This window comes from Carassius auratus, chromosome 47 (genome assembly GCF_003368295.1).
Source record: "Carassius auratus strain Wakin chromosome 47, ASM336829v1, whole genome shotgun sequence".
Classification (NCBI taxonomy): domain Eukaryota; kingdom Metazoa; phylum Chordata; class Actinopteri; order Cypriniformes; family Cyprinidae; genus Carassius; species Carassius auratus.
Window position 1 is genome coordinate 7,637,920 of NC_039289.1, and position 27,550 is coordinate 7,665,469.

Consider the following 27,550-nt stretch of genomic DNA (forward strand, 5'->3'; position numbering starts at 1 on the left):
TCCTTTTTTGATAACATGCCGTGCCTCTCTGTCCTCTGCGGCCATCTTGGAATCCCAAGACAATGTCCGATGTAGGTTATTATGGACATTATGGCTACATAATTACATGCTGAACATTTATATATATTATACAAACCCAGTAAACCAATGAGTATAGTGTACTGTACAATAGTGTACTTACAGTGTATTTATCTAAGAAAGTTCTGGTAATACAAGGTAACTACATGGGGTAGGGTTAGGTTTAGGGTAGGTTCAGGCTTAGTACCTAGTTATTACATAGTTTTGTAATTACTATAATAAGTACTACATAGTATGAACATGGGGAACAGGACTGTAAAATAAAGTGCTACCATGATATTGCACAGCTACATTGCACCACTTATAAACACAACCCCACAAACAATCAACACCTGCTTACTGATTCACAACCCAAAGGGATAGAATTCATCAACATTTATGTTACTTCGTCATTTTGGTCAGGTTCTGGAGGAGTTAAGGTACCAGATGAGTCCAGGCACTGGTGAATATTTATTACTTTTTCCTTTCCTTTTGTAAGGGAAACAGGTCATTTTAGCTCAAAGGGAAGCATTTAAGATTTTAAAGGGAATTTAAACAGAATCACTGTTTCACGGCTCATCACTGAGATGCCCTGCGATTCACTGAATGAGTCGTTTAACATCAAATGTGCACTGGATATTAATATCCAAAGTATAGTGAAAACACTATCAATTAGCACAGTAACTAGATCGGCAGTTTAAAACATTAACTTGTAAGCACAAAACACAAGATACTTCTCTTTTCAATATGAATAAGGCTTTATTAGATAAATCTAAGACATATAAACTAATCTAACACATGAACGCATGCACTCACACATTCACACAAGTTGCAGGAAGATCGAAAGTTAGGGAAAGATGAGTTTAAGAGAATGGAAATGTGGAATCCCAAGTTTACAGCAATATGTGAAATTGCATAGACATGAACAACCATCAATCACTTAATTAAAACCCTCGCATCGAGTTCCTCAATGATGTTAAAATTATATTAGATACACCAGTACAAATGTCTGAAGGTACATTGCCTGTGTTCCCGTTGTTGTCATTGAAAGGGGTTTTTCCCCGATGTCGCTGATTGGCTGGAAGAAATATATTGGTAAATATATTTTCCTTTCGTAAGGGGTATCTAATGAAAATTTGATGACCTCAGTGCTTTAAAAAGAGAGTGGATATATATATAAGCTTTGATAAATAAGAGGGTGCCAACCCATTTAAAAACTTAAAAACAAACAATAAAATTTTGACATCAATCTTAACAACAGTTTGGAAAATATTTTTTCCATTACCGCAATGGATATGTCCTGACTCCTATCCATAGACAGTAAAAGAAATGGACACAGCGACCCCATTGGAACTCAATTGAGACAAATGAAGCCCAGTTTTAGCGTTTTTTAGCACTTCCGTTTCTGACGCGCAGACTCAAACGAAGCTTGACGACGTCAGCAACCTGTCTGACAGATGTAAATCTTCTAAGTGGCTGTGCGTGCAAACTGCCATCGTTAATCTTGCAGAGACGGCGAGCTTGAGCGGGGAGTTCTTTGGCGTGAGTGAGCAGGAGTAAGTATTCTGATTAATTATTTTGTATAGTATTTTAAAATGTAACGCCAGTACGCCATATTAAGTTAATTGCCTGCGAGCTTCTCCTCCTGTCTGTACGGTAATGCGACATAGAGCCGAGTGGTTATGACGCAATCGTTAGCCTATTTTTTACAAAAACTGTTTATACGGGGCCATAATGTAACATAGAAGGTAATGGAGCCCTTTATACATTGTCGTGTATCTTTAGAAATACATAATGGACAAACGGAGTCTTTAAACGCCTCAGATGTAAAGTTATTCGCTGTCAAAGTGACGCCAAAATGAATGGGAGTCAATGGGAATGCTAACGCAAGTGAAGTTCTGCTAAAAGATGGCAGCCCCCGCCCGACTTCAACTTCCGGTCGAGTTCCTTGCCCCTTGCTCCTATCAGTGTCAGTGCTTTGATAATGTTATGTAGCGACATCTGGTGGTATTTGGAGTCATTGCACTTGTAAGGAGATCGTCAACAGGTGTACATGCATGCTCCACCACTAGCGTTATTTGTCTATCCTTGGAATAGATCCATCAGTGAGTATGGTCGTTCAGTTGATTATGTAGTTCAAAAATGTGTAGACGTTCTACTACTGTTGTTTAAAAGCATTTATTTTCAGTGAAAATCAGGTTAATGATTTTTTGTGATGCTAACCGCCAGCATGTTTCCAGCATGTAGCTTGGTTATACATTCAGAGTTAGCAGGCTGTTAAGACTCATCTATGATTATTAATTTCCCTGTGTATTATTTAGCCCATTTATTTATGTTCTTTGAGTGAATCATATTGTAATTTGTGCTGTGGTTATTATATGTATGTTGATGCTACACATATTTGAATGTAACATAGTGTTTATTTTATACTGTATTGCAGTTTTACAAAAAAGAAAACAACCAAGATTTCAGTAAAGAAAACACTCAACTTGGAGTCAAGCCTGAGTCAAGCCTACTGAGTCTTATTGTTGATGTTCGCTATCTGTCTAACAATACAGAGATGTATCTGCCAGGACAGAATAGTAAAATGATGAGCACACAGCGGGAATAGACAACAAATAACTTTGTGAATAGCACTCAGAAGCATAAACCTACAGACTCAATCGAGATATCGCAAAGATGAGTGACAACGATGACAGAACACGTCAGTCTCAGCTACAGAGAAGGTCTAGAGTCTCCTCTTCTCTCAAGTACTCCAGATCCTCAACTCGGACATCTGTCAGCACTGCTGCAACGAGGACAAGGGCCAAGGCAGAAGCAGCCAAAAGTAAAGAAGAATGAGCAAGTGACTTTAAAGATCTAGATTTGGGAGCAGACCCCTTGCCCTCCCCACGCGGTCTGGGTGTAAGCTGGGAACTCCAGACTGACAGTTTTACTTTCAGAGTGTCAAGAGATGTAAAACCATTCACTAGGAGAGGCATTCTGTCAACTGTAAATAGTCTTTATGATCCTCTTGAATTTGGTTCCCCCATTACAGTGAAAGGCAAGGCACTTGTAAGAGACCTGTTCTTCAAGCAGTATGAATGGGACAAGCCTCTTCCAAAGCAGAAAGAGCCACAATGGAAAGCATGGACTGACTCCTTAACTGAGCTGGAACAGAGTCACATCCAGTGAACATACATGCCAGTCTCCATGTCATGTTGTAAAACGATAGACTTGTGCATTTTCTTACACGCTTCTTTTATGCAATAGCGGCTGTAGGCTAATTTGCCTGTCTTGGACTCTGAAGGAAAATGGGAAAAACAAAGCTGTCCCCTTACCCCATGTAAACTGTGCAATGCCTGGAGTTGTGCGCCGCAGTCTTGGCAGTTGAACTGGCAGAACTGATCCAATCTAAAATAGATGTGGAGTTGAAAGCAGTCAGTTTCTATACAGACAGTCGTGTCATGCTGGGTTACATTCAAAACAGATCAAGAAGGTTCTATACCTATGTAACTAACCGAGTAACTTGCATTAGGAGCTCCACCAAACCAACACAGTGGCAGTATGTGCAAACCCTGCAGACCATGGAGCCAGGCCAATTCCAGTTGCTTACCTGGCATCATCTAACTGGTTACTTGGCCCTCAATTTCTCTGCCAGCCAAACACACTTCAAGAGGATGAAGCAGAATCATTCGAACTAGTGCAGCCAGATACAGACAAAGACATTTGGCCTGAAGCCACCTCTTTTGCAACCAAAGTCACAGAGCAGTCTCTTGGATCAAAAATATTTGAAAACTTCTCTACCTGGAAGAGTCTAGTAATAGGTATGACAAGTCTTATTCATGTAGCAAAGTCATTCTATGGTGAGATTAATAATGATGAATTTAAGGGAATGGCATCAATGTCGACAGCCACACAACACAGAGTGCTGTCGAGCAAAGACAAATACCCTCAAGGCAGTGCAAGAGGATGTGTATAAGGAGGAGCTAAAATGTCTAACTCAGGGGCATAGCTGTTCACTACCAAGGCCCTCTTGTATAGTTGGATCCTTTCCTTCATGAGAATGAACTCCTTAGTATGGGAGGTCGAATACACAAAGCAGATCTGGTAGATCAAGAGAAACACCCAATAATACTTCCAGCTGGACATCATGTAACCACTCTCTTAGTCAGGCACCATCATGATAAAGTGGCACACCAAGGTCGCAACTTTACAGAGGGTGCACTACGTGCCACTGGAGTCTGGATAGTAGGAGGGAAGAGGTTCATATCCAGCATCATTTTTAAATGTGTCATCTGTAAGAAGTTGAGGAGAAAGCCTGAAGTTCAAAAGATGTTTGATCTGCCCACTGACAGGTTGGCTATGGACCCGCCTTTCACTCATGTAGGACTTGAGGTTTTTGGTCCGTGGAATGTTGAAACCCAGTAGACACGAGGTGGTGCTGCTGAGAACAAAAGATGGGCTGTCAATTTCAGTTGCCTAAGTATAACAGCCATCCACCTGGAAGTCATTGAGTCCATGTCGACCTCAAGCTTCATCAACACCTCAAGGCACTTCCTGTCCATACGAGGACCTGTCAGACACCTCAGGTCAGATAGAGGCAACAATTTTATTGGTGCATGCAGAGAGCTTCAGATTAACACTGGCGAACCTGAGGTCAAGAACTACTTGCAAGACCAGAGCTGAACACGGACCTTTAATGCACCTCATTCTTCACACATGGGAGGAGCTTGAGAGAGATTGATAGGAGTGGTTAGATGGATTATAGATCCACTGCTGGCGAAGGATGGAGCTACCATACCCATGAAGTACTAACAACCTTCATGGCTGAGGTTAAGGCCATTATGAATTCCAGACCACTGGTCCCAATCTTGTATGATGCAGAGATACCTGAAATACTCTCGCCTGCCATGTTACTAACCTAAAAGGCAAGTGTTACTCGTGCTCCCCCAGGGGGATTTCAAATTGGACCACCTATGCAAGGGACAGTGGCACCAGGTCCAGAGCTTGGCGGGCTCCTTCTGGAAAAGGTGGAGGCTGGAGTATTTAGCAACACTTCAGCTGCAGAAAAAGTGGACCAAGGAGATATAATCTCAATGCATAATCTCCAGGTCGGTGACGTTGTACTGATAAAGGACGTTCAAGCAAGACACAATCGAAGGGGTAGAGGTCACCAATATCTGGTAGATTGGAAGGGTTATGTTTCGGAGGAGAGATGCTGAATTTCAGTTTATGACATACTGGATCGCACTCTCATAAACCAATTCCATTCCATCATTGCGGGGAGGGATTCTATCATGCTCGGCAACTCTTTCTCTGACTCATTTATGCTGTTCATTCAGACCAATCAGCATTAATTTGCAGCACTGTGCGCTCCATCAGTCCCACACCTGTTACTTATTTACCCTTCCTATTTATTCCGTCTATGGTTTCTCTCTGTGTCAGTATGTCATTTGTGTTATGTCTGCTATTACCTTGCATGTTTTGAGATATCCTCTCTGCTAATAATTTTATACTGTGTCCAGGATTCCCAGGCGAGGGTTAATTAATCCATTGGATAACATGTTTGGATTGGGAGTGCTAGACTGAACTACTTTTTGTCATCCTCCCAGCCATCCGTCAAGTTGATTTGGGTACTGGTAGCCCTGTTTTCTCCCCAACTTTTTGTTATTTCTATTTGATGTGATCATCCAAATTTCTAATAAACTTCGTTCTTTTATTTTTTAATAAACTTATTTTATTTTCATTTTCATTATTCTTTTTGCACAGCACTTGAGTCTTCCTGTTTTTTTTTTTTTTTTTTACATCAATTTTTGTGTGACAGAAGGTCTTCTAAAAACGGGAGAAGGTGGTCAGTGTTGTAGGGACCAATCTCACATTATCCAGAAGTGCACTTTTACACACAAAATCAGCCCAAAGTGGTGGTATTTTACTGTATACCATACGGTCATGCAGTTGAAAGAACCTTAACACCTGAATGTGTGTCCTAGCTGTAATTTACAGTTTAGGAAAAATTTAAGTACTGAAATAACTGTAATTAATTAAATGTTTACAAATATTTTTACACATATTGATACATCTTTTTCTGATTTTAAAGAAATTGTAAGAATATTTGTTATTTATTCTGTTCTACTCACACAAAAAGTATTTTAACATTGGTTTTTAAAATATCTGCACTAGTGGAAAACAGTTCTACAGGACATAAATGAGAGTGAAATTGTATAACAGGTAAACCAGCTTGTTATATTTTTTATTAAAATACTCCTTTTTTGTGCCCTGTTGACGGACAAACAGGAGAGAAAATATTTAATTCAATCTTTAACAATTTCGTATAATCAGCTTCTGATTTGCTGAACAATCAGACATAAATAAATTGTGCAATAGCAGAAGGTCCCTGCAAATTATTTTATTTGGTCCACAGTTTTGCCTCATCTATCTGTATTTGATCTTCCCATACAAAGAGCATTTCATGTTTGCACAGACTATTTGCTTTGCAGTGGTTCAGTTTGTTGAGTATGTAAAATGTGTTACGACAGCGGTTCCAATGGACCTAAGATCACGTTCATCAATGTTTATGATTACATCACACATAGGAGAAAAGCATTACAGGGTCTTTTTCAATGTGTGTGTGTGTGTGTGTGTGTGTGTGTGTGTGTGTGTGTGTGTGTGTGTGTGTGTGTGTGTGTGTGTGTGTGTGTGTGTGATTAAGGATGTAATGTGCTCCTCCGTAAGAATGACTTTATAAGGTGTTCAGGTCTGGACATTAAACATACAAATTGTGCTGCATTTTACAAAAGACGGAATGGTCTTTACATTAGCACATTATCCTATTTGTCTATATGAACATCATGAAACCTATCCTTATCTGGGCCATAAATTCAAGGTGATCTGTGACTGGGAGGAACAGGATACAGTTAATTTGGCAGTTATTTTAGAATCTGACTTTTGCTTCCTGTTCATACGATACAGACATTTGACTTTTCTAAGGAAACTTTTTGGTTGTGTCCAAATAACAAATATGAATTGCTGAATCAAATAAGTGTTTGTTTGTTTTTTTGTTTGTTTTTTTGACACTGGTAAATTATTAACTTGTTGATCCCCAAGCAGGCAAGAGTTTCAGAGACTCCAAAAAAAAAAAAAAAAAAAAGTATTTGTATGAGCTGAGCTCAGAATGAGAGTTCCTGTAAAACTCCTCGGCTTTGGCTTTTGGTTGTTTTTCTTAAATTGTGTCCGATGTCAAGGCAAGTGATTTTGTTGTTGTATTGTTATATTTATTTGAATGTCATTTCTTATTTAGATTTTACAGACTTCAATATAAATGTTATATTATATGCAGTTCCCAAAATTTTTAAATGTACATTTACATTTAACATGTAGATTTAGAGAGTGATGACTAGTTGTGCATGTACTTCAGCATTTAATACACATAAAACAAATATGTCTTTGTGTAACATCTGTTCGTTCTTCACAGAATGTCTTCGAGGGTACATTAAATATGAAAACACAGAGCCAGTTGAGAAAGCTTCATATGCTGATGGTGAAACAGTGAAAGTGATCTGCGTGACAGGTTATACTGGCTTTTATAAATTAAAATGTGTAAAAGGAGAATGGAAAAAAACCATTGAGCGACCATGTGCAAGTAAGAGAACTGTCAATACTATCGTCACATTGTTATTAAATAAATGTTACCATGTAAAGTAAAACTTCTTTGATTTCTGCAGAGAAAAAATGTAATCATCCAGGCGACACACCAAACGGTAGTTTTGAACTTACAGAGGGGATGGAGTTTGTTTTCGGAGTAACAGTGATGTATACGTGCAAGAAAGGGTAAATGTACTTTATGCTTTTTATTAACTTTTTTATTATATGAAATGTATACTTTCCTCTTTGAGTCTGAAACTCTTGTACCTATAAAAACATTGTGTTCACAGGTATGAAATGACAAGCAGTATCAATCATCGTACCTGCAGAACTGAAGGATGGGACAACACTGTCCCTGTCTGTGAGGGTACGATTTCTTGAAAGTCAGTTCTTCCTCTTTTTTTCTGATCTGTAGTTTAATATCTCTCAATCATAGAATAGTGACTCATAAGCTAGAAGAGATTTGATTTATTGTTTCATTATTGGGAAGTCATGGACTAATGGTTAAGGTTGTGAGTTCGAGTCTCGGGCCGGCAGGAATTGTAGGTGGGGGGAGTGCATGTACAGTTCTCTCTCCACCTTCAATACCATGACTTAGGTGCCCTTGAGCAAGGCACATTGTCACGTCACTTTCACTTTCACTTGTTTTGTTGGTTTATTTCTCTTTATTTTCATATTCAGTGGTGAAATGTCCAGCCATCCGAACAGATGAGGGGGTGACTGCGTCGGGTAACACAGAGGAGGGAAGTTATGGTGATGTTATTCGCTTCGAGTGTGTATCTTCTGACAAAATGATAGACGGAAGTAGTGAAATTCACTGCCAAGAGACGGGAAAATGGAGTGACGTTGTTCCAAAGTGCAAAGGTTCATTTCCTTTTTATATTTTATAACTACTCACTACATTTATTATAAATTCAAATCATTATTTCAAAACAATGAGGATCTGTCATGTCAAGGTCCCCCCGACCACCACCACTTTTTGCATTTTCTTATATATATAAAAGTGTGTGTAACATTCTATTAACACACCAAGCATATCATTTGAGTGCTGCGAATAAAATCAGTACATACCCTTGTATATGAATATGACAATAATAGTGCTTATAGGGCTGGGCGATATAGCCAAAGTAATTATCATGATAAAATGTTTCGTATAGTCGATATTGATAAATGTAGTAATAATTATCATGATAAATGTAAAATGTTTGATCCTTAGTGAAAGTTTTAGAAACCAGACAGTTGACTGTGGTATTATCATCAGAAACATATTTTACATATTAACTTGACATGTTTTGTCTACTAGACATGCACTGAGCTTGAATTGGGATTTAGATGGACATTTATGTTTATTAACAAAAACAGTAACATCTGTAAAATTAACCATTGGTCTTACATATTTAGATCATGTTAACCATAGATAATCACTATCATAAATAAGTAACTATATTGTTTTTATTGTATTTATTATGAAAAACTGTAGCCTAAAGACATTTGGTGCAATACAAATGCCCCAAAACTGCAGTAGCTTAATTTAAAAGAATTATATTATATTATATTATATTATATTATATTATATTATATTATATTATATTATATTATATTATATTATATTATATTATATTATATCCTTTAATACATTTAATGTCTGCATTTCTAATATAATTCCACATTTCTGTCACAATACCATGGTAACAGTTGGTGTTTCCACAGTAAATCCATGGGGAATGTTTGTGATTTGTGGACTGAAAAGCCTTCTAACTGGATTGCTGTTGCACAATGTTTCTCCTGTTTTCCGTGTCAGTGTCGTTGATTATGTCAGTGCTGTTTCATTAGGGTTTAAACTAGTTGAAATTACCAAGACATTTGTGGTTTGTATTGAAGAACTCTGCACTGAACTTGTTTTTGGTGTAAAAAACTTTACAATCATTATAAGCCTCGGGAAACATAATAAAAAAATCTGAAACTGCATTTCATGACCCATGTAGCTTCCACCAGCCTGTAACTCTGCATTTGTAGTCAAAAAGGTGCGGTACATAAATTAATTTGAACTAAACTGAAAATGTACAAAAATGAAACCATGTCAGCTTAATACAAAGTGAAAATCTTCCAGATATTATGTGAATTACTTTGGCTTTAGTACAGTGACAACATGTAAGTTTTTTTTATTTCATTTCAGTTTTTTTTTTATTTAGGCTTTTTAGGTTCAAGGCATCTGCAGATGCATTTGGGGCAATTGTTAGATTTAAAACTGTAATATAAATAAGACACACACACACAAAGAGATCAGTAAAAGGTCTGAATATTTTTATTCATTAATTAATGGATTTTTTATTTCTTTTCTTTTTAATTTGGGTTGAGTTCAAAAAATTTACAAAAAAAACTTTCAAGCTGCAGGACGCCCATTTGTGTCCCATCTGAGATTTCTGATTGACGGTTCTTTGGAATACTTGATTCCGATAGGTCAGTCACAAGGTCTGTTATCCCTTGATAACAACCAGTAAAAGCTGATAACACTGGCTCATCCGGGTATCTGAAGTTAGTCACCCTTGCTAGAAATACACTTACGCTTGCTAGAAACCTTCTATACGCTTGCTAGAAACTTTCTCTTCATGGTAGCTGTTTGCTTGCTTAGCTAATAAAATATTGAAAATAAATTCAGTATTGTGTACAATTATTCACTCTCTCATTTCTGATGATTGTTTTGTACACTGTAATTGATTGTAAGATAACTTACAAACTGGTAAGATTTTAAAACATTTTCAAAAAAATAAATGGTTTGACTGCACACGGACATTTTGCACAAATTATTACACTGTATATCTACACGGTAATAGCAATAACATATTAAACATAATTTTGAAGAATTCTGAATCTGTTTCCTCACAGCAAAGCAGAAATTGTGTCCTGATCTATCCGTGGAAAATGGGTTCATACACATCCACCCCTCCAACAAGGAAAAAATATTTTACTCCTGCAACACGGGTTATAAACCATTCTCTGGGAACTGGTGGGGTTCAGTGACATGCACAAAAGAATCTCAATTTGAAGAGCCTCGCTGCATCCGTGAGTTTTATTATTGTCAGTCTCAGGAGTTTGATGAATGATAGTGTACTGAAAAGTGCTTCCTGTCGCTGGTCTTTACAGTGGAGGAAGAATGTGGTGCTCTTCCCAGTGTTCACCATGGAAAACTAACCCTTCGTGATCAAGAAACTGCTGATGTGAAATGTGATCCAGGGTTCATGTCAACTGAACGCTCCATAAAATGCACCAATGGTAGATGGGAGAAACCAGTGTGTAAGGGTGAGTGTCTCAAACTCTTATCCATGTTTGTAATAGGAGCAGCTGTGCATCCAGTGGGCTGGACAAAAAAAAATCTCCCAATAATACTAAAATCCGTCTTATTGGAGTTCATAAATTTCAATACACTATTTTTTTCAGAGGTGCATTGTGACATTCCTCCAAATGTGGAAAATGCAGTCATAATATCTGAACCTGAAGAATTCTATGTACCTGGATCTACCGTAACATACGTATGTCGAAGCTCATACTTAATGAATGAGAAAAGTACAGTTGTCTGCCGCAGAGGAACATCGGAAAAACCACCAACATGTCAAGGTGAGGTTTGGGTTGGTGATGATAACTGTCTTTTAAAACTGCAGATTAGAAAATGCCAAATTCGAAAATTATTTTAAAATGGGAAATTATAAAATGACATACTTATGGGTAAAAAATCAAGCGAGACATTTGTAAATCAAGAAGGAATAGCATCCAAACTCCGGATAAATTTGTGGTAGTTCTGCCAATATTTACTATACAAAGTCAACTTGCTGTGAAGACCTATCATCGTTTAAGTTATGGCACTCTGAGTCCATCTGCTAATGTAATGCTACATGCTATTAAAATTGACTTGTTCTTCTCTTCTGGGAAAACAGCAGAACTACTGATCACTCATTCTGCACTTGCAAATGTTTTGGTTAAATCAAATGCTCTCTACAATCAAAATCAAATCAACTGTTTCCGAGCCAATGTATATATTTTATATATATATATTTTAATATACTATTTTGCATATTGCTCCAAAAATATTTTACATAATGTTAGATAATATTATTTTAGATATTTAACTATAAAACATTATGTTGTATAATTAATATTGTTCAAATTTTATATTATAGATTCTATTTTATAATATTTTTTTTTTATTCATATTTTGGTGCATTTTGTTTTTAGTTTATGATACTGTTTTTATATTAAAATGCATGCAGCACAGTAATCAATTTAATTGGTTCACATAATTAATCAAATACAATAATTGAGACTTCATGTGGGGTCATGCTGATGTGTGTCAGAATACTTTTGTAACAGTGAGGAGTTTTCAGTCACATGCTGCCCCTGCTGATATATTAAAGTCTTTTATTCTTTTGATTTTAAAAGGACAGAGAGAAATCACCTGTCAGTCAAATGGAGAATGGAGCAGCCCTCTTTATAAATGTGAAGGTAAACACAGAGAAAGTAAAAGCTTCTCACTGAGCTACGATAGATTTGTGTTACACAAGCTTACTTGACCAGATCTTTTTGTTTTTAGAAACAAAATGTGTTGCACATCTAGCAGAGAACATTAGATCAGATGAACATCGGGGGTCTGAGGTCTCAGTTAGACAAGGACAGACAATAACTCTTTCATGTGTTAAGAGTGGATCTGCATTACAAGGACAGAGCAAAATCACCTGTCAGTCAAAAGGAGAATGGAGCAGCGCTTTTCCTAAATGCATCAGTAAGATCACAGGTTTACTTTGTTAGCAGTATCTGCAAGCATCACTATTGCTCATATCAAAGTAGATGCTAAATCTCTTCAGCACACAAGTTTCTCTTCACTTGAGCCAAGAAGCAACAGCACAAAACAACCTATTAACTAGCACCGAGGTGACAGGTTTCCATGATTAAACAAACACGACTCTTAATTTGGATCTAGTTTTTATTATAACATATTACATTATTTCATATGTGTTTATATAATATCATTATATTATATCATATATTCTGAATATCTCTTCAAAATATATTATTTTTCTTAAACATTTTATTCCAATGACCTCATTCTCAAATTAGTGATGTTTATTACATTTATAACATGCTCTGTTCTTTAGGTCAGACCACCAGTTGTGGACCACCACCAGACGTGAATGATGCAGATACAATAGAATTGAAAAAAGGTGAATACACTACAGGGGAGACAGTTGAATACAGCTGCTTTAGTAAATACACATTGGATCTGCGTCCACCTTTCTCCAGATTCTTGACCTGTGATCAAGGAGAATGGAGGGGGAATATTAAGTGTTTAAGTAAGTATGAGCACTCTTCACCATTAACACATCATGATGCAATCTTGTAGTTGAAGTTGTGTGATGATTAGTTCATGAATGTATATTGAGACACTGATTGTGACATGCTGGGTTTATTTCAGAGCCCTGTACAGTGACTGTAGAGGAAATGGAAAGAAGAGGGATAGAGCTGGCCTATGTTAATCGGCAAAAGATGTTCGCACCCCATAATGATTACATCAGCTTTGCGTGTAAGAGGGGCAAATATTCAGTAGGTGTTCCCCTGAGACAACAGTGTAATGATGGAGTGATGACTTTACCTGAGTGTGAGTGATGGTGAGAATAAATCATTGCTGAAGCTACAAAAACAAATGTAGCTAATAAAAAAACATATACTGTTCTCAATTCTGTATCAAGATTTTGGATTTATTGCAAGTAAAACTACAGAAATGATAACAGCAACATTAAACATTTAATGCCGGTTAAGTGATATATATATATATACAGTATATGCTGCAAATGCTCACAACACAAACAAATAAAGAAACACGTTGCAAATAGGCACAGACCACATAAAAAATGCTTAAGGGAACCGCAAAGTGGCAAACATGGCTGGGACATATTTATCAATGTTTGCTTTGAAAGGTAATATTTTTGTTTATTTTAACAGCTTGCTTTGCTTCTTCTTCTTTCCTTTATTTATTTCTTTTTATTATTAACCTAAATAAGCTAATGATACACACAATTACTGTAACTGTGAAAGCACGTCAGCTGGCTAACTTACTTTACAACTTCCTTTACAAAAATTAACCATATGGTTTAACTTTTACAGTTTTTATGATTTGCTAAAACACAAATTATCACTAGCTTAAACCAGTTTGTTAAATAAAGCACTCTTTCTGCTAAACCTTAAACACTATCAGGTAGTTAGGCTCTATTTGCAAATACCATGCACTTTTTTTTAAGCAAAACTCTAAACACATTCTCATTCACTTAAACACTTATCACACTGTGATGCAATTGTGCTGCAAAATGCTAAACCAAAGTGGCAAAGGTTAAACAAAACGAAAGCACAGTTGTCATCGTTTACACACAAAGGAATCAAAATCATTCACACTTGTTTCTAAAAATGTTCAGAGTGCATACGTGGCACAGGTGACTGAATGATGATACGAACAATAGATGGAAACAATCTGAGAAGGAGAGGAGGAAGAGTACATGTAAGAAGTGAAGGATTAGGAGAGAAAGAGTAAGGTTTAGAGAGTGTTATTAAGGCTGGATCTGTCAGACTAGAGGGATTTTTCTTTTTGTCAGCAAAAAACTCCTCAGGCTGGATGCAAGCACAAAAACATGATGCTGAGACAGAACGAATCTCTCATTCTCCCTGATTTTACACTTGCACATTTTACAGTATTTGAGTGTATTGTAACATACTATTCATTTAAAGTTTTATTTGACCTTTTTGGCCTTTGCAGTTGGAATGCAGTATTTTTTGTAGTATCCAAGTGCTGAATGTATAGAAGCATTCAGTACTAACCAATATTCAGCACAGTACTATTCTTGCAGATACAGTAGGCCACAAACATTCTCACAATTCCTTTACAGTTTTTGCCTATTGCTTACATACTTTTTGCAAAATTTGGCTCTTAATTTTGAAATTCTTGCAAGAAAACCATACACACAATCACCATTGGAATTTTTCATTATCACCAGCAACAAACTGATGGGCTTTATATAAAACACTGCAGTCTCTGAGTTTCTATTTTATTGTCATTTTCTCAGACTCTGTAAAACTCAAAAGTAGAACTTCTGTAGTAATCAAATAAGAGTTATAACAAGAAACAAACATTCTTAAAGAAATAAAGAAAAATAGAATCACAAATCATCAAATTTAGCACAGGTGATGTTCTCACGGGCTAGGCATTGGGGAAAAATTACCTTGTTTGCCGAATCCACCTACAGTATTTCCACCGCCACGCTGAAAATAATTCCTCAAGTGCATTTAGAAAGGGGCTGTAAGGGGGCAGATATAAAAGTGTGAAATGGTTATGGTTGTTGGACCAATCTTGCTCTGGTCTGTCCTTCACAACTGTATGTAGTGCATCTTGAAATTCAATGATCTGTCCTGTATTGTAGAGACCTAGAGTGGCATGGTGATGCAGGACTCCTTGGACACTAATTGCAGTACACAAGGTGATATTTCCCCCATGCTGCCCAGGGACAAGAGCCCTTTGTCCAACTACATTATGGCCCTGATGCCTGGTTTTTGCCATATTGAATCCTGCCTCATCCACGTAGATTAATTTATGTGGCAGTTCCAAACTGTCTATAACAGAAAATATTGAATAGTAACAACAGGTGATTATGTTTTTTTTTTTTTTTTTGGTCCACAGTTTTGCCTCATCTACCTTCAAAAACATCAGTTCCAGTATTTCATGTGTGCACAGACTATTTGCTTTGCAGTGGTTTCGTTTGTGTGTTACGACAGCGGTTCAAATGGACCTAGGGTCACATTCATCAATATTTTGTATTACATCACACATAGGAGAAAAGCATTACAGGGTCTTTTGTGTGTGCATGTTTTTGTGACATATCAGGACACAACTCTGTATAATGACATGGGTATGACACAGGTATTACAAGGAGAAGGTGACTTATGAGGACATAACCCATGTCCCCATTTTTCAAAATGCTTATAAATCATACAGAATTAGTTTTTTTTTTTTTTTTTTTTGAGAAAGTAAAAATGCACAAAGTTTCCTGTGAGGGTTAGGGTTGGTGTAGGGCCATAGAATATACAGTTTGCATAGTATAAAAACCATTACGCCTATGGGATGAACCCACTTTTCACAAAAACAAACGTGTGTGTGTACATATTGTATATATGCAGACTTTTCAACTAATTCAAACTGCAATTTGTTTACTAAGTTTACAAAGAAAAATTATTGCATAAAAGGATATGAAATATTCCATGTTCATGTATTTCCTTATGGTGTCTTCTGTTTTTTCTTTTTTTTTTTCAATCCAATTTTCACATAAATTATTAATAACTGCTGATAATTTCCTTTTATGTAATGAAAAAAAAAAAATCAATGCAAATCTGGAGCTGGATCATCAGCAGCAGCAGAATTTGGAAAAATCAAACATCTTTTTCACATAAAAAATACCCCTATGTGATCCTAAATAAACATCACGCAGCACACAAAAGTCCTGCCTAGAACTGACAAATATTAACTCAGTTAAAGATTAACAGATTGGGGAAAATGAAATCAAGTCATGTTTATATATATCTTTGGATATGCTTCATTGTTGATGTTTCTGAATTTACTAAATTATTATTTATTTTTTTGTTGCTGAAAGCTCAAAGAATTAAAAATAAAAGTCTACTCTGATGGTGACAGATTTGACTACAAATGTGTATTTGGCTATGCCTCTCAGATTAAAATAATCTGCAAATGTAATGGTAATAAATGGATCAAATGGCATGGTGAAAAATGTTCTCGTGGGTATCCAATTTATGAATCTCTGGTATTTTTTGCTTCTGATTCATCATCAGCCAAACGCTGTGAGCTGCCTGAAGACAGGGGCACTGGACAGAGGGTAATAATGGAACAGAGTAACAGGGGCCCATAGCGGGGGAGGGGGGGGGGTTCAATCTAAACACTCATTTAAAAACAAAAGTTCCAAAAGGGGGTTTTCGTCATTTTGGTTTCTCCAAAGAACCATGCTTTCTTAATGTGAAAAATATTTTAATAAACTCAAAAACATATTTCCACGATAAAGAATCTTCTCATTCAACAGCTGAGCTCTCTTACCACAATGTTGCTTGCTACCTCAGGTGATCCATTCAACTTAATCCATACCTTGTAGTTCCTCGTCCATGTAGCTTGAATTTTGTTCTGTTTCTTTAAGATTCGTCCTGCCTTGCTATATCGGCGTGTGTGTTTTGTTTAGTTAGATGTTCGTTCAAGTACACATCTGACCCACGCAGCTTCCTTCCTCGTCTCAGTAATTCTGTTTTGGCTTTTCTATTAGTGAAACATAAGACAATTACCGGCTTGGTTTTCCTCTCCTTTGTGGGAAGTTTATGACAGTTTGAGATCGTGTTGGTTTGTATTTCCATATTTTTACTTTGAAAGAACTGGACAATCTCTTTTTCCAATGAGCACTGCTCGCTCATTTTGGCATCCTCTCCTTTTCTCTCTGGTTACAGTACTGGCAAAAGTTTGATGTCTTGTTGTAAGACAATTTATGATTAAATCATCCATCCGAGAATATTGTTCCAGATCATAAACGCGTCTCTCTAAGTCACCAATTAGTTTGTCCATCTCCTTGATCTTTAGCTTCAGCTCTCTTACTTCCTCCATTAGTCCCAGCAATTTGGACTGTTGTTTTTACTTGGGTGGCATTAATAACTGGAATGAAACAAACTTTCAAACAAACAAAAGAGTTTCGATTGATGGTGAACTTTGTAGCAGAGATTGAAACACATGTAACGTTAGCTTCAGTTCGTCAAGTGGGGGTTATTGAGCATCAAGATCTTCTGAACTTGTAAGTCGAAGTTTATCTTTGCGTTTGAATTTAAATAAACTGTGAAGATGATTTTGATTATAAATCGTTGGTGTGAAGCACACACTCACCATTACATGCGTCTTCTCAAACCTTTAATACAAAGTTCACTTGCCAATTCACAAGATTCCAATACAAAAAAATAATAATAATAATAATGTGGTAAGGGGTACATTTACCCCTATATTTGTAATAATATAAGACACCCTGTATAGTGACGGTGGAGGAAATGAATATAAGAAGAATAGACTTGGCCTATGTAAATCAACTAAATATATTCACATTCCATAATTATCACATCACCTTTATGTGTCAGAGGGGCAAAGGAGCAGCAAGTTTTCTGCTGATTACAAATTTTACCACTGACATGCTTATATATATATATGACCATGAATTACATGAGACAGAGCAACAATACATAAATAATGGACCATTTAATATTAATATGCGTTAATGTGTATTGGCATGCTTTCTGTGCTTATTTTTTGGAGCTATAACACCATCTTTTAAAAAAGCATGCCAGCCATGCAAAATGACTGCTCTGTACTTACATAGCAGAGAAGTCTACTTACTTTTAAGATTCTTCAAAATAAAACATTCAGCAATTATTAGTGTACAAACATGGGCAAAAAAGTACAGTTCTGTTCCGATTAAGCCCATAAAATTATTGAGCCGCTTTGCATTTTCGACTACAAAATGAAGTCAACCATCTGAACTGGAACATGAATTTGTGAAGAGGAGTGGCAAATTTTCAACTAATCATTTTTGAGGGGTTGGAGCAGAGTCCTGTTTTGGTGGGGCGTAGAGAAGGCTTCAAAGATTCATATCATCAGCGCTCAAGACTGCTCATGAATACAGCTTTTGGAAAACAGGTAATCTGAGGTTTTCATTAGTACTAATTTATGTTTAATACTACAGAAATCTTTGCATTGATTTGTGTTAAATAAGGAAAGCGAATCAGTCTTTAAAGACTAAATTTTTGGTAGGTGATTCAGTCAATACTGTTTATACAGTATATTAACATTGGAAACTGTACATTTGTTATGTTTTACAGCTTAAAATGAAATACTGTAAGATATTTCTCTTTCTTCTATTAATGATGATGAGTGTCTCAACAAATGCTCAAGGTAACACAATATTTCGCAGATTTCAAAACCAGATGTTTTAAGCATCCAATTTGTTGCACAATATATAATAATATCATGTTTATAAATCATGTTTCATTTATGATGCCTGTCTGAATTCATATATTGTTTCTGTTCATTTTCCATGAAAGCTCATTGACCATAAAACCCAAATGTAGGTCTAAATTTGAAGTAAAGTTAGCTGTCATTAAACTGCTCTGCTCTGCTTTATTCCAGTAAAACTATAAAAGCTTTCTTTTAATAATGATTGATTTTTTTTTCTTCATCTACAGGAGTTACCTGTGAGGGTGAACAGCTCATCAATGTTGAGATTGTAGTTGGAAATCCAGGTAAGGCTCCACCTTATAAACCTGGACATATTTTAGTTTTTCGATGCACAGATGTGAACCTGAAGATGCACGGCCAACGAACAATTGAATGTCTCTCAAATGGAAAATGGGATTATGCATATCCGAAATGTGGAGGTATGAAGAAAAATTGTATCATGCGCAATTTTTTTTTATCATGTTTAATAAATGTATATATTTAAGAATTGTTTTTATTGAAATGTTTGACAACATGCAAATGTTGAAATGTCATGTATAATAATCATGTATAATAATGTTTGTACTATATATATATATATATATATATATATATATATATATATATATATATATATATATATATATCAAGGATTATTATTTTTATTTATTTTTAATATATGTTCTTGATACAATTATTTTTTTAAAGAAAATCAAAAAAAGGTAATTACAATGTTAACATTTTTTTGTTTTTCAACTAAACACCTATCATTAATACATCAGACACTCTCACATAAAACCAGTTAAACTGTCAGACTTTTTAAAAGATTAGGTTTGCTGTATGTCTTCATCACATAGTGAGTTGATTAACAACTGACTAATGCCAGTATCCACTATTGTCACAATCATTAGCTGGAGTTCCCCATGAACTTCAGTAGAGGGCACTCCACTCAGGACCATTCCACCCATCAACCACGAGATGTCACCATATCATCACTTGGACACTAGCACCTTTCATACTGTTGCACCACACCCAAACTACATCTCCCATGAGGCACTGCATAACTATCACCTTGCCACACCTGTGCTTCATTCATCAGCTAATCTCCTTGCCACACTTGCACCTCATTTACACACTCATGTAAGCAGCACTCACACACTTTGCAAAGTCTTGATTTGCTATTCAGTCTTTTCCGAGCGTTTTCTCCCTGTCTCCTGGTTCTCCTTCTAGTTTTCTGTTTGGCTCCCCGACCCTGGACTGTGTACCCTGTTTATGATCGTTCTCTGCCTGCCTCGACCCTAGCCTAGATATTGTTTCTGCCTCAGCCTAAGCACTGTGTTTTGTCACTGCTTTTGTCATTCCGGGCTAAATAAAACCTGCAAATGGATCCACATGCCTCTGATTCTCTCTAAGTAACAGAAGACTTCTCCAAACAAGGATCAAGCAGTTCTTCTGAGGAACTCAGGCCAGGTACATCGACTTTCGGGTCCCCATTGATCACGTCCCAGTCAACTTTCCAGAGTCACGTCAGGTCCCAGTCAACTTTTCCAGAGTCACGTCAGGTCCCAGTCGACTTTCCAGAGTCAAATTAGGTCCCCGTTGATCAGGTCCCTGTTGATTTCCCAGAGCCTAGTTGGATCCCTGTTGATCAGGTCCCTGTGGATTTCCCAGAGCCTAGTCGGGTCCTCATTGATCAGGTCCCTGTTGATTTCCTAGAGCCTAGTCGGCTCCCCGTTGATCAGGTCCCTGTTGATTTCCCAGAGTCTAATCTGGTCACCATTGATCAGGTCCCTGTTGATTTTCAAGAGCCTGAATCTGGTGCTGTCACAGGGGGCTAAATGCTTGCCTGAGTGCAGAATTTTTTTGCCACATTTTTTTTCAAAATCCACAAAGAGGACATCTTTTCTGGAGTCTGCAGGCTGTTCAAGGTTGCCCAGAAACGCTCCTACTCGATGGAATTTCACATCACGGATAGTGAGCACTGTGGCAAACAATTATGATGGCCTCCTGCACACATTTGAGAACATCATTGCAGATACAACAATGGATGATGATACACTGGATTGTGCCAAAGGCTTTGTGAGGAAACTGGAGGATTTTGAGTTTGTGTTCATGTTGTACACATATGAACAAATCTTCTCTGAGACTGATGTGGTTTTTGATATTGTCCAGCAGAGGGCGATGGATGTTCTTTACTGCAAGAACAGAATTGAATCTCTTCTTGCATTTGTCAAAGAGAAGAGGTCAGAGGGGGCTTTCCAAGCCATTTATGCCAAAACAGCAGATCTCACATCAGGCCCACGAGATGAGCCCATGAGAAAGCACCATCTGACCCAATTGCAGGATCCCCAAGTGCGATACGGAAATCTGTACATGGCCATCCTTGATAACATCTTGAAGCAGATTCCTCAACATTTTTCAAATTTGGAAAGCATGCTCTTCTTAGAATTAGTCAATCCAGGGAAATTTGATGACATGAGACAGGTATTTCCAGAGGAGGCCTTCCAAAGTGTCCTGAAAAGTTATGCAGCCTAGCTCTGCTGGCCATTGAGAGGACACTGGTCAAGTCACTTGAAAAGACTCCTAGTTGGTACGACAGGGTCACAGACCATTTTCTTGAAAAGGAACGTAGGGCAGAATTTACTTTTAAATAAATAGACAATTTTATGATGTAGGCTGAAAATGAGCTTCCCCTCTCTGACAGACCAGTAGCCGCCACTGGTCGGATCCCGATTGATCAGGTCCCTGTTGATTTCCCAGAGCCTAGTCGGGTCACCATTGATCAGGTCCCTGTTGAATTCCCAGAGCCTAGTCGGGTCCCCGTTTATCAGGTCCCTGTTGATTTCCCAGAGTCTAATCTGGTCACCGTTGATCAGGTCCCTGTTGATTTCCCAGAGTCTAGTCGGGTAACCGTTGATCAGATCCCTGTTGATTTCCCAGAACCTAACCAGGTCACTGTTGAGCAGGTCCCTGTTTATTTCCCAGAGTCTAGTCAGGTCACCGCTGACCATCCAGAGTCAAGTCAAGTCACCGCTGACCATCCAGAGTCAGAGTCAGGTCAAGTCACCACTGGCCATCCAGAGCCAGGTCAAGTCACCACTGACCGTCCAGAGTCAAGTCAAGTCACCGCTGACCATCCAGAGTCAGGTCAAGTCACCTCTAACACCCAAGAGTCAAGTAAAACAACAGTTAAACTTCATGAGTCAAGTCAGGTCCCCGTTGACTTCCCAGAGTCAAGTCAGGTCCCCTTTGATCAGGTCCCTGTTGATTTCCCAGAGCAAAGTCAAGTCACCCATGACTTTCATGGGCAAAGTCAAGTCACCAAGGATCTTCATGAGCAAAGCCAAGTCACCAATGATCTTCAAGAACAAATCAAGTCAACATTAACCTCCATGAGTTAAGTCAAGTCACAGTTTATCTTCATGAACAAAGTCAAGTCACAGCTGATCTTCATGATCAAAGTCAAATCACAGCTGATCTTCATGAGCAAAGTCAAGTCACCAATGACCTTCATGAGCAATTTCAAGTCACCAATAATCTGCATGAACAAAGTCAGGTCACCATTCATGAGTGACTTGAATGGGTCACTTCAATTCAGTCAATTCACAGTTGATCTTCATGAACTAGGTCAAGTCACAGTTGATCTACATGAACAAGGTCAAGTTGCAGTTGATCTTCATGAACAAAGTCAAGTCACAGTTGATCTTCCTGAACCCAGTCATATCACCACACATCTACGAGAGCTTCATCACGTCTCAGCTGAACCACCAGGACCTTGTCACGTTTCAGCCGAACCTCCAGAGCTCTCGTCCTATCCTGTCATGGCCATGGAGGCCATCCACCAACTCACTGTCTGTCCTGTCATGGCCACGGAGGTTATGCATGAATTCCCCGCCTGTCCTGTCATAGCCCTGGAGGCCGTCTATGAACTTTTGTTCATTCCTGTAATGGCCACGGAGGCCATCCATGAACTCACCGCCTGCCCTGTCATGGCCACGGAGGCCAGCTACCCTCTCATCACGGCCACGGAGGCCGCTATTAACCTGTTTATGTTTATGTTTCTGTCCCACCTGACCAGACTTGCTCTCCTGTGCCATCGACTCCACTGTGGTAGTCCTCTACTCCACCCTGGTGGGCTTCTGTCTCGTCTGCTTGGCTGTGGTGGTTCTCTACTCTGCCCTGGTGGGCTTCAGTCTCATCTGCTCAGCTGTGGTAGTCCTCTGCTTCGCCCTGGTGGGCTTCAGTCTCATCTGCTCAGCTGTGGTGGTCCTCTGCTCTGCCCTGGAGGGCTTCTGTCTTGTCTGCTCTGCCATGATGGGCTCCAGGAAGCCCAGAAAGGGTGCCAGTTCCGTGTGCTCCACCCTGGCTTCCAGCTTTTCTGGCTCTGCCCCGATCTCCGGTTTCTCCACTTACACGTGGCCCTGGCCCTCCCCGCGTGTTCCACCTCCACTCCATTGGCCTCCTAGATTGTTTTGAGCATCTGGAATCTGCTCCTTTATGGGGGGGGGGGGGGGGGGCTATGTCACGATCATTAGCTGGAGTACCCACGAACTTCAGTAGATGGCACCCCACTCAGGACTATTCCATTGAATCACAGAATATGATGACATGCCAATCAGCTAATCAACACACAACACCTGCAAAGGTTTCACAAGGAGTATAAATCACTTTCTGCTTACCACCTTTTGAAGATGCTGATTTCATTTTCCAGCAGGATTTGGCACCTGCCTACACTGCCAAAAGCCATGGTGACCATGGTGTTGTTGTGCTTGACTGGCCAGCAAACTCACCAGACCTGAACCCTAGAGAGAGTCTATGAGAAGATGAGAAAAGAGACCAAACAATGCAGATGAGCTGAAGGCCACTGTCAAAGAAGCCTGGGCTCCCATTCCACCTCAGCAGTGCCACAAACTGATCACCTCCATGCAACGCCGAATTGAGAAAGTAATTAAAGCAAAAGGAGCCCCTACCAAGTATTGAGTAGAGTACAGTCAATATTGATGTACAGGAAATTAACATTTTAATAAATGTTTTTTTATTGGTTTTATTAAGTTTTGTAATTTGTTGAGATTGGTGGGTTTTTGTTTAAAGTGAGCCAAAATCATCACAATTAAAATAACCAAAGACTTAAACTACGTCTGTGTGCATTGAATTTATTTAATACACGAGTTTAACAATTTGAGTTGAATTTCTGAAATAAATGAACTTTTCCTCGACATTCAAATTTATTATAAAGCACCTGTATTGATACAACTGGGATTTAACCAGACATCATGACTGTTGGGCACAGTTAATTTTGTGAATTTATATGATGTTCACCTACAAAACACTAGGTTTAATCCTTGACCTAGTACAGTATATTGAGACAAATGACAACTTCTGATGAATAATTTAATAAATCCAGACAATAGCGCGGGAAGGGGGGTGCTGCGGGGGCTGCAGTTTTTTGTTTTCTGCAGTTGTTCTGTGTTTTTTTCGGGTAACACAGTTAAGAAAAGTAAAAATAGTGATGGGAATTCTTCTCAAACAAAGGATGTCATGAAAATCCCCGTTCTCAGTGGCGTTTTCTCCCTGAAGCCAAGGGAAACCATCTCTTCCGACAATCACTATTATTGTAAATAAAAAAAAATTATTTGACTTGTGACTTGGACTCTCATTTCTATGGAGAAAATGAAATAAATGTAGAATTTGTCATGCTTTGTTCCGATCAGAATATTGGCCGTTTACTAGCCGCTCTCAAGCGCACGACCGCTGGCCGCATGCATAATTTTGCCACAAAGAACCGGCTAAAGAAATGATTATGAATTTGTCAAAAATAGCAAGGAGACATTTAATTGTTTATTAATAAAATGGTGTTTTCTGTGTCGCTGCAAAGACGATGCGGACTAGCCATGAACGCCAGAGAGAAATGCACATTTCATATGGATTAGGCCTACATATTCAGATGATAGCCTATTTCTTTTCGTTTTTAATATTTTCGTTTAAAAGTAGACATTTTTAAGCTTTCTATAATAGATAGCCTATATTTCTCAAAACTGTCTGTGAGGCACAAGCTGAGTTTCTGCGCCCTCCAGTTCACGTGCAATACAAGTGATGTGCCGGCACCTTATTACATTGTCTGCTAATATATTTGCTTGTTTATTAAATACAGGCAATGGGTTGATAAAATATTGATCAAAATTAAGATACAATTTATACAAAACGAAAACCTTTTAAACAGAGTCTTTCTACAAAACAAAACTCAATAAAGTGGTCAAAATCATGTCTTACCCACTCATATCTCATAGGCTATTGCGCATGATGTATCATATCTTTCTCATGCTGCATGCTCACTTTCATAATAAACATTGATTAAATAAATAAAAAAAAATACATTAGCCTATAATATTTAAACAAATATGAAACCAAATGTGTTTTCTTTAATGGCTATAACACATAGCCTAAACAGTACAGAGATTTTTTATTTTTTATTTATTTATTTTTATTAAACATCAAAGTACAAGTACATCAAGTACAATTGGTGTGTATAAAACAGTAACAATCACGCCAGGGGAGAAGACTAGTAGAGAAATTTCATGTCGTCAGTCACAACATAATGACGTCACATATTTTCCAACCCAGCCCTCAGCACCCCCACTACCCCCCCCCCAACCCCCCCCCCCCCCCCCCCCCCCCCCGCATGAAACAGCTTCCAGCGCGCCTGGATCCAGATGGACAAGACTGTAATGACTAGTATTTAATCTCTCTCTAGATGTAACATGTCTTCTAAACACAAAGGAGAACAACATCAGACTGGATCGATTTCCTGATTTTGAGTGTCCAGTCACACCTGGATATAATTTAACATTTTCCTGCAATGGACAAGGACTGATTTTAAAAGGACAGAGAGAAATCACCTGTCAGTCAAACGGAGAATGGAGCAGCACTTTTCCTAAATGCATCAGTAAGGTCACAGGTTTACTTTGTCAAGTTTTATTAGCAGTATCTGCAAGCATCACTATTGCTCATATTAATGTAGATGCTGAAGTCTGGTACAAAACTCATCAGCACACTAGTTTCTCTTCACTTGAGCCAAGAAGCAACCCATAACAACCTAGCAACAGCACAAAACAACCTATAAACTAGCACCGAGGTGACAGGTTTGCATGGATAATCAAACGACTCAAAATTGATCATTTCTAAAATATCATAACATATTACATTATATCATATGTGTGTATATCATATCATTATATAATATCATATTAAATTCTGAATATCTCTTCAACATACTGTGTTTTTCTGAAACATTTTATTCAAATGACCTCATTCTCAAATTAAATTTATAACATGTTCTATGCTTTAGGTCAGACCACCAGATGTGGACCACCACCACACGTGAACGATGCAGATACAACAGAACTGAAAAAAGATGAATACACTACAGGAGAGAGAGTTGAATACAGCTGCTTTAGTAAATACACATTGGATCTGCGTCCACCTTTCTCCAGATTCTTGACCTGTGATCAAGGAGAATGGAGGGGGAATATTAAGTGTTTAAGTAAGTATGAACACTCTTCACCATAAACACATCATGATGCAATCTTGTAGTTGAAGTTGTGTGATGATTAGTTCATGAATGTATATTAAGACACTGATTGTGACATGCTGGATTTATTTCAGAGCCCTGTACAGTGACTGTGGAGGAAATGAATAGAAGAGGGATAGAGCTGGCCTATGTTAATCGGCAAAAGATGTTCGCACCCCATAATGATTACATCAGCTTTGCGTGTAAGAGGGGCAAATATTCAGTAGGTGTTCCCCTGAGACAACAGTGTAATGATGGACTGATGACTTTACCTGAGTGTGAGTGATGGTGAGAATAAAGTATAAAGTGTAGCATCAGCTGTACTACTAAGCAAAAACAAGTGGAGCTGATCAAAATAAAAAATAAAGATTTTTACCAAAAAAAAATAAAAAATTGTTTCCTGTTCTGGAATTCTTGCCAGAAAAACAAACAAACAAAAAGACAAAACTTAAAGAAATACTAAATGTAAAATTCTCAATATGTTCAAATGATATTTACCATTTTAACTTGTATTTTTCCTAGATACTGCAGGTCAGTGCATTCATTGAACAGCCCAATGAAACACTGATGATGTGAATCAGTTACTAGTTTACAGTTTAGTGTCAAACTGAAATGAAACAGCTCTGGTCAGATGAGTATTCACACTAGCCATGAAAAATGTTCAGATGAATTCAAGACAGTTTTTAGACTCTTCAAACCCTGAAAAATGTTGTTCACATGTGTCACCAATGGAATAAAATATATTCAATGGCATAACCTCAGCTAATATTAGAACACAAACAAGGACAGAGCAAAAGGCAGAAAGGTCCTGTCTTTTAGTATCAAGTTTGGTGTGGCTTTCAGCAGCACAGGCTTCACAAATTCATATCACAACTGCTGAAGTGTCCTTAAAACTACATTTTTTGAAGAACAGGTAATGAGTTTTTCATCAGTACTAATTTATGTTTAACGGTAAAGAAACCTTTGCATTGATTCGTTTTGAATAAGGAAAGTGAATCAGCCTTTAAAGACAAAATATTTGGTAGGTGATTCAGTCGATACTCTGCTAACAAGCCATCTGTTATCTTTTACAGCTTAAAATTAAATATTGTAAATATTTCCTTCTTCCTTCTAATATTGAGACTCATTAATGAAACACTGGTTTAAAGTTAATACTGTTTAAAATGAATAAAGATCAAGCTAAATGTATTTACCTTCATTGAGAACTGAATGTGGGCCACCACCACACCAGAAAAATGCAGACA

At 37.8% G+C, this 27,550-nt stretch overlaps 1 protein-coding gene across 1 annotated transcript; it reads left to right on the forward strand.

Moving 5' to 3' along the window:
- Positions 1–7,150: 7,150 nt before the first annotated feature.
- On the forward strand, positions 7,151–26,695 carry LOC113064972 (complement factor H-like). The gene is made up of 12 exons (XM_026236017.1): positions 7,151–7,280; positions 7,511–7,678; positions 7,761–7,866; positions 7,971–8,047; positions 8,362–8,544; positions 10,567–10,743; positions 10,825–10,980; positions 11,119–11,295; positions 12,115–12,177; positions 12,266–12,454; positions 26,085–26,279; positions 26,402–26,695. Exons 1-12 carry the CDS (start codon positions 7,211–7,213, stop codon positions 26,590–26,592), a joined length of 1,752 nt encoding a protein of 583 aa, XP_026091802.1. The 5' UTR covers positions 7,151–7,210; the 3' UTR covers positions 26,593–26,695.
- Positions 26,696–27,550: the final 855 nt, after the last annotated feature.

What these genes read in the sequence shown, in the direction of transcription:
- LOC113064972 (XM_026236017.1), top strand. Translation starts at nt 7,211, where the DNA reads ATGAGAGTTCCTGTAAAACTCCTCGGCTTTGGCTTTTGGTTGTTTTTC. An exon ending in CGCTTTTCCTAAATGCATCA is followed by an intron (nt 12,455 to 26,084) that starts GTAAGATCACAG and finishes TCTATGCTTTAG; the next exon opens with GTCAGACCACCAGATGTGGA. An exon ending in GGGGAATATTAAGTGTTTAA is followed by an intron (nt 26,280 to 26,401) that starts GTAAGTATGAAC and finishes GATTTATTTCAG; the next exon opens with AGCCCTGTACAGTGACTGTG.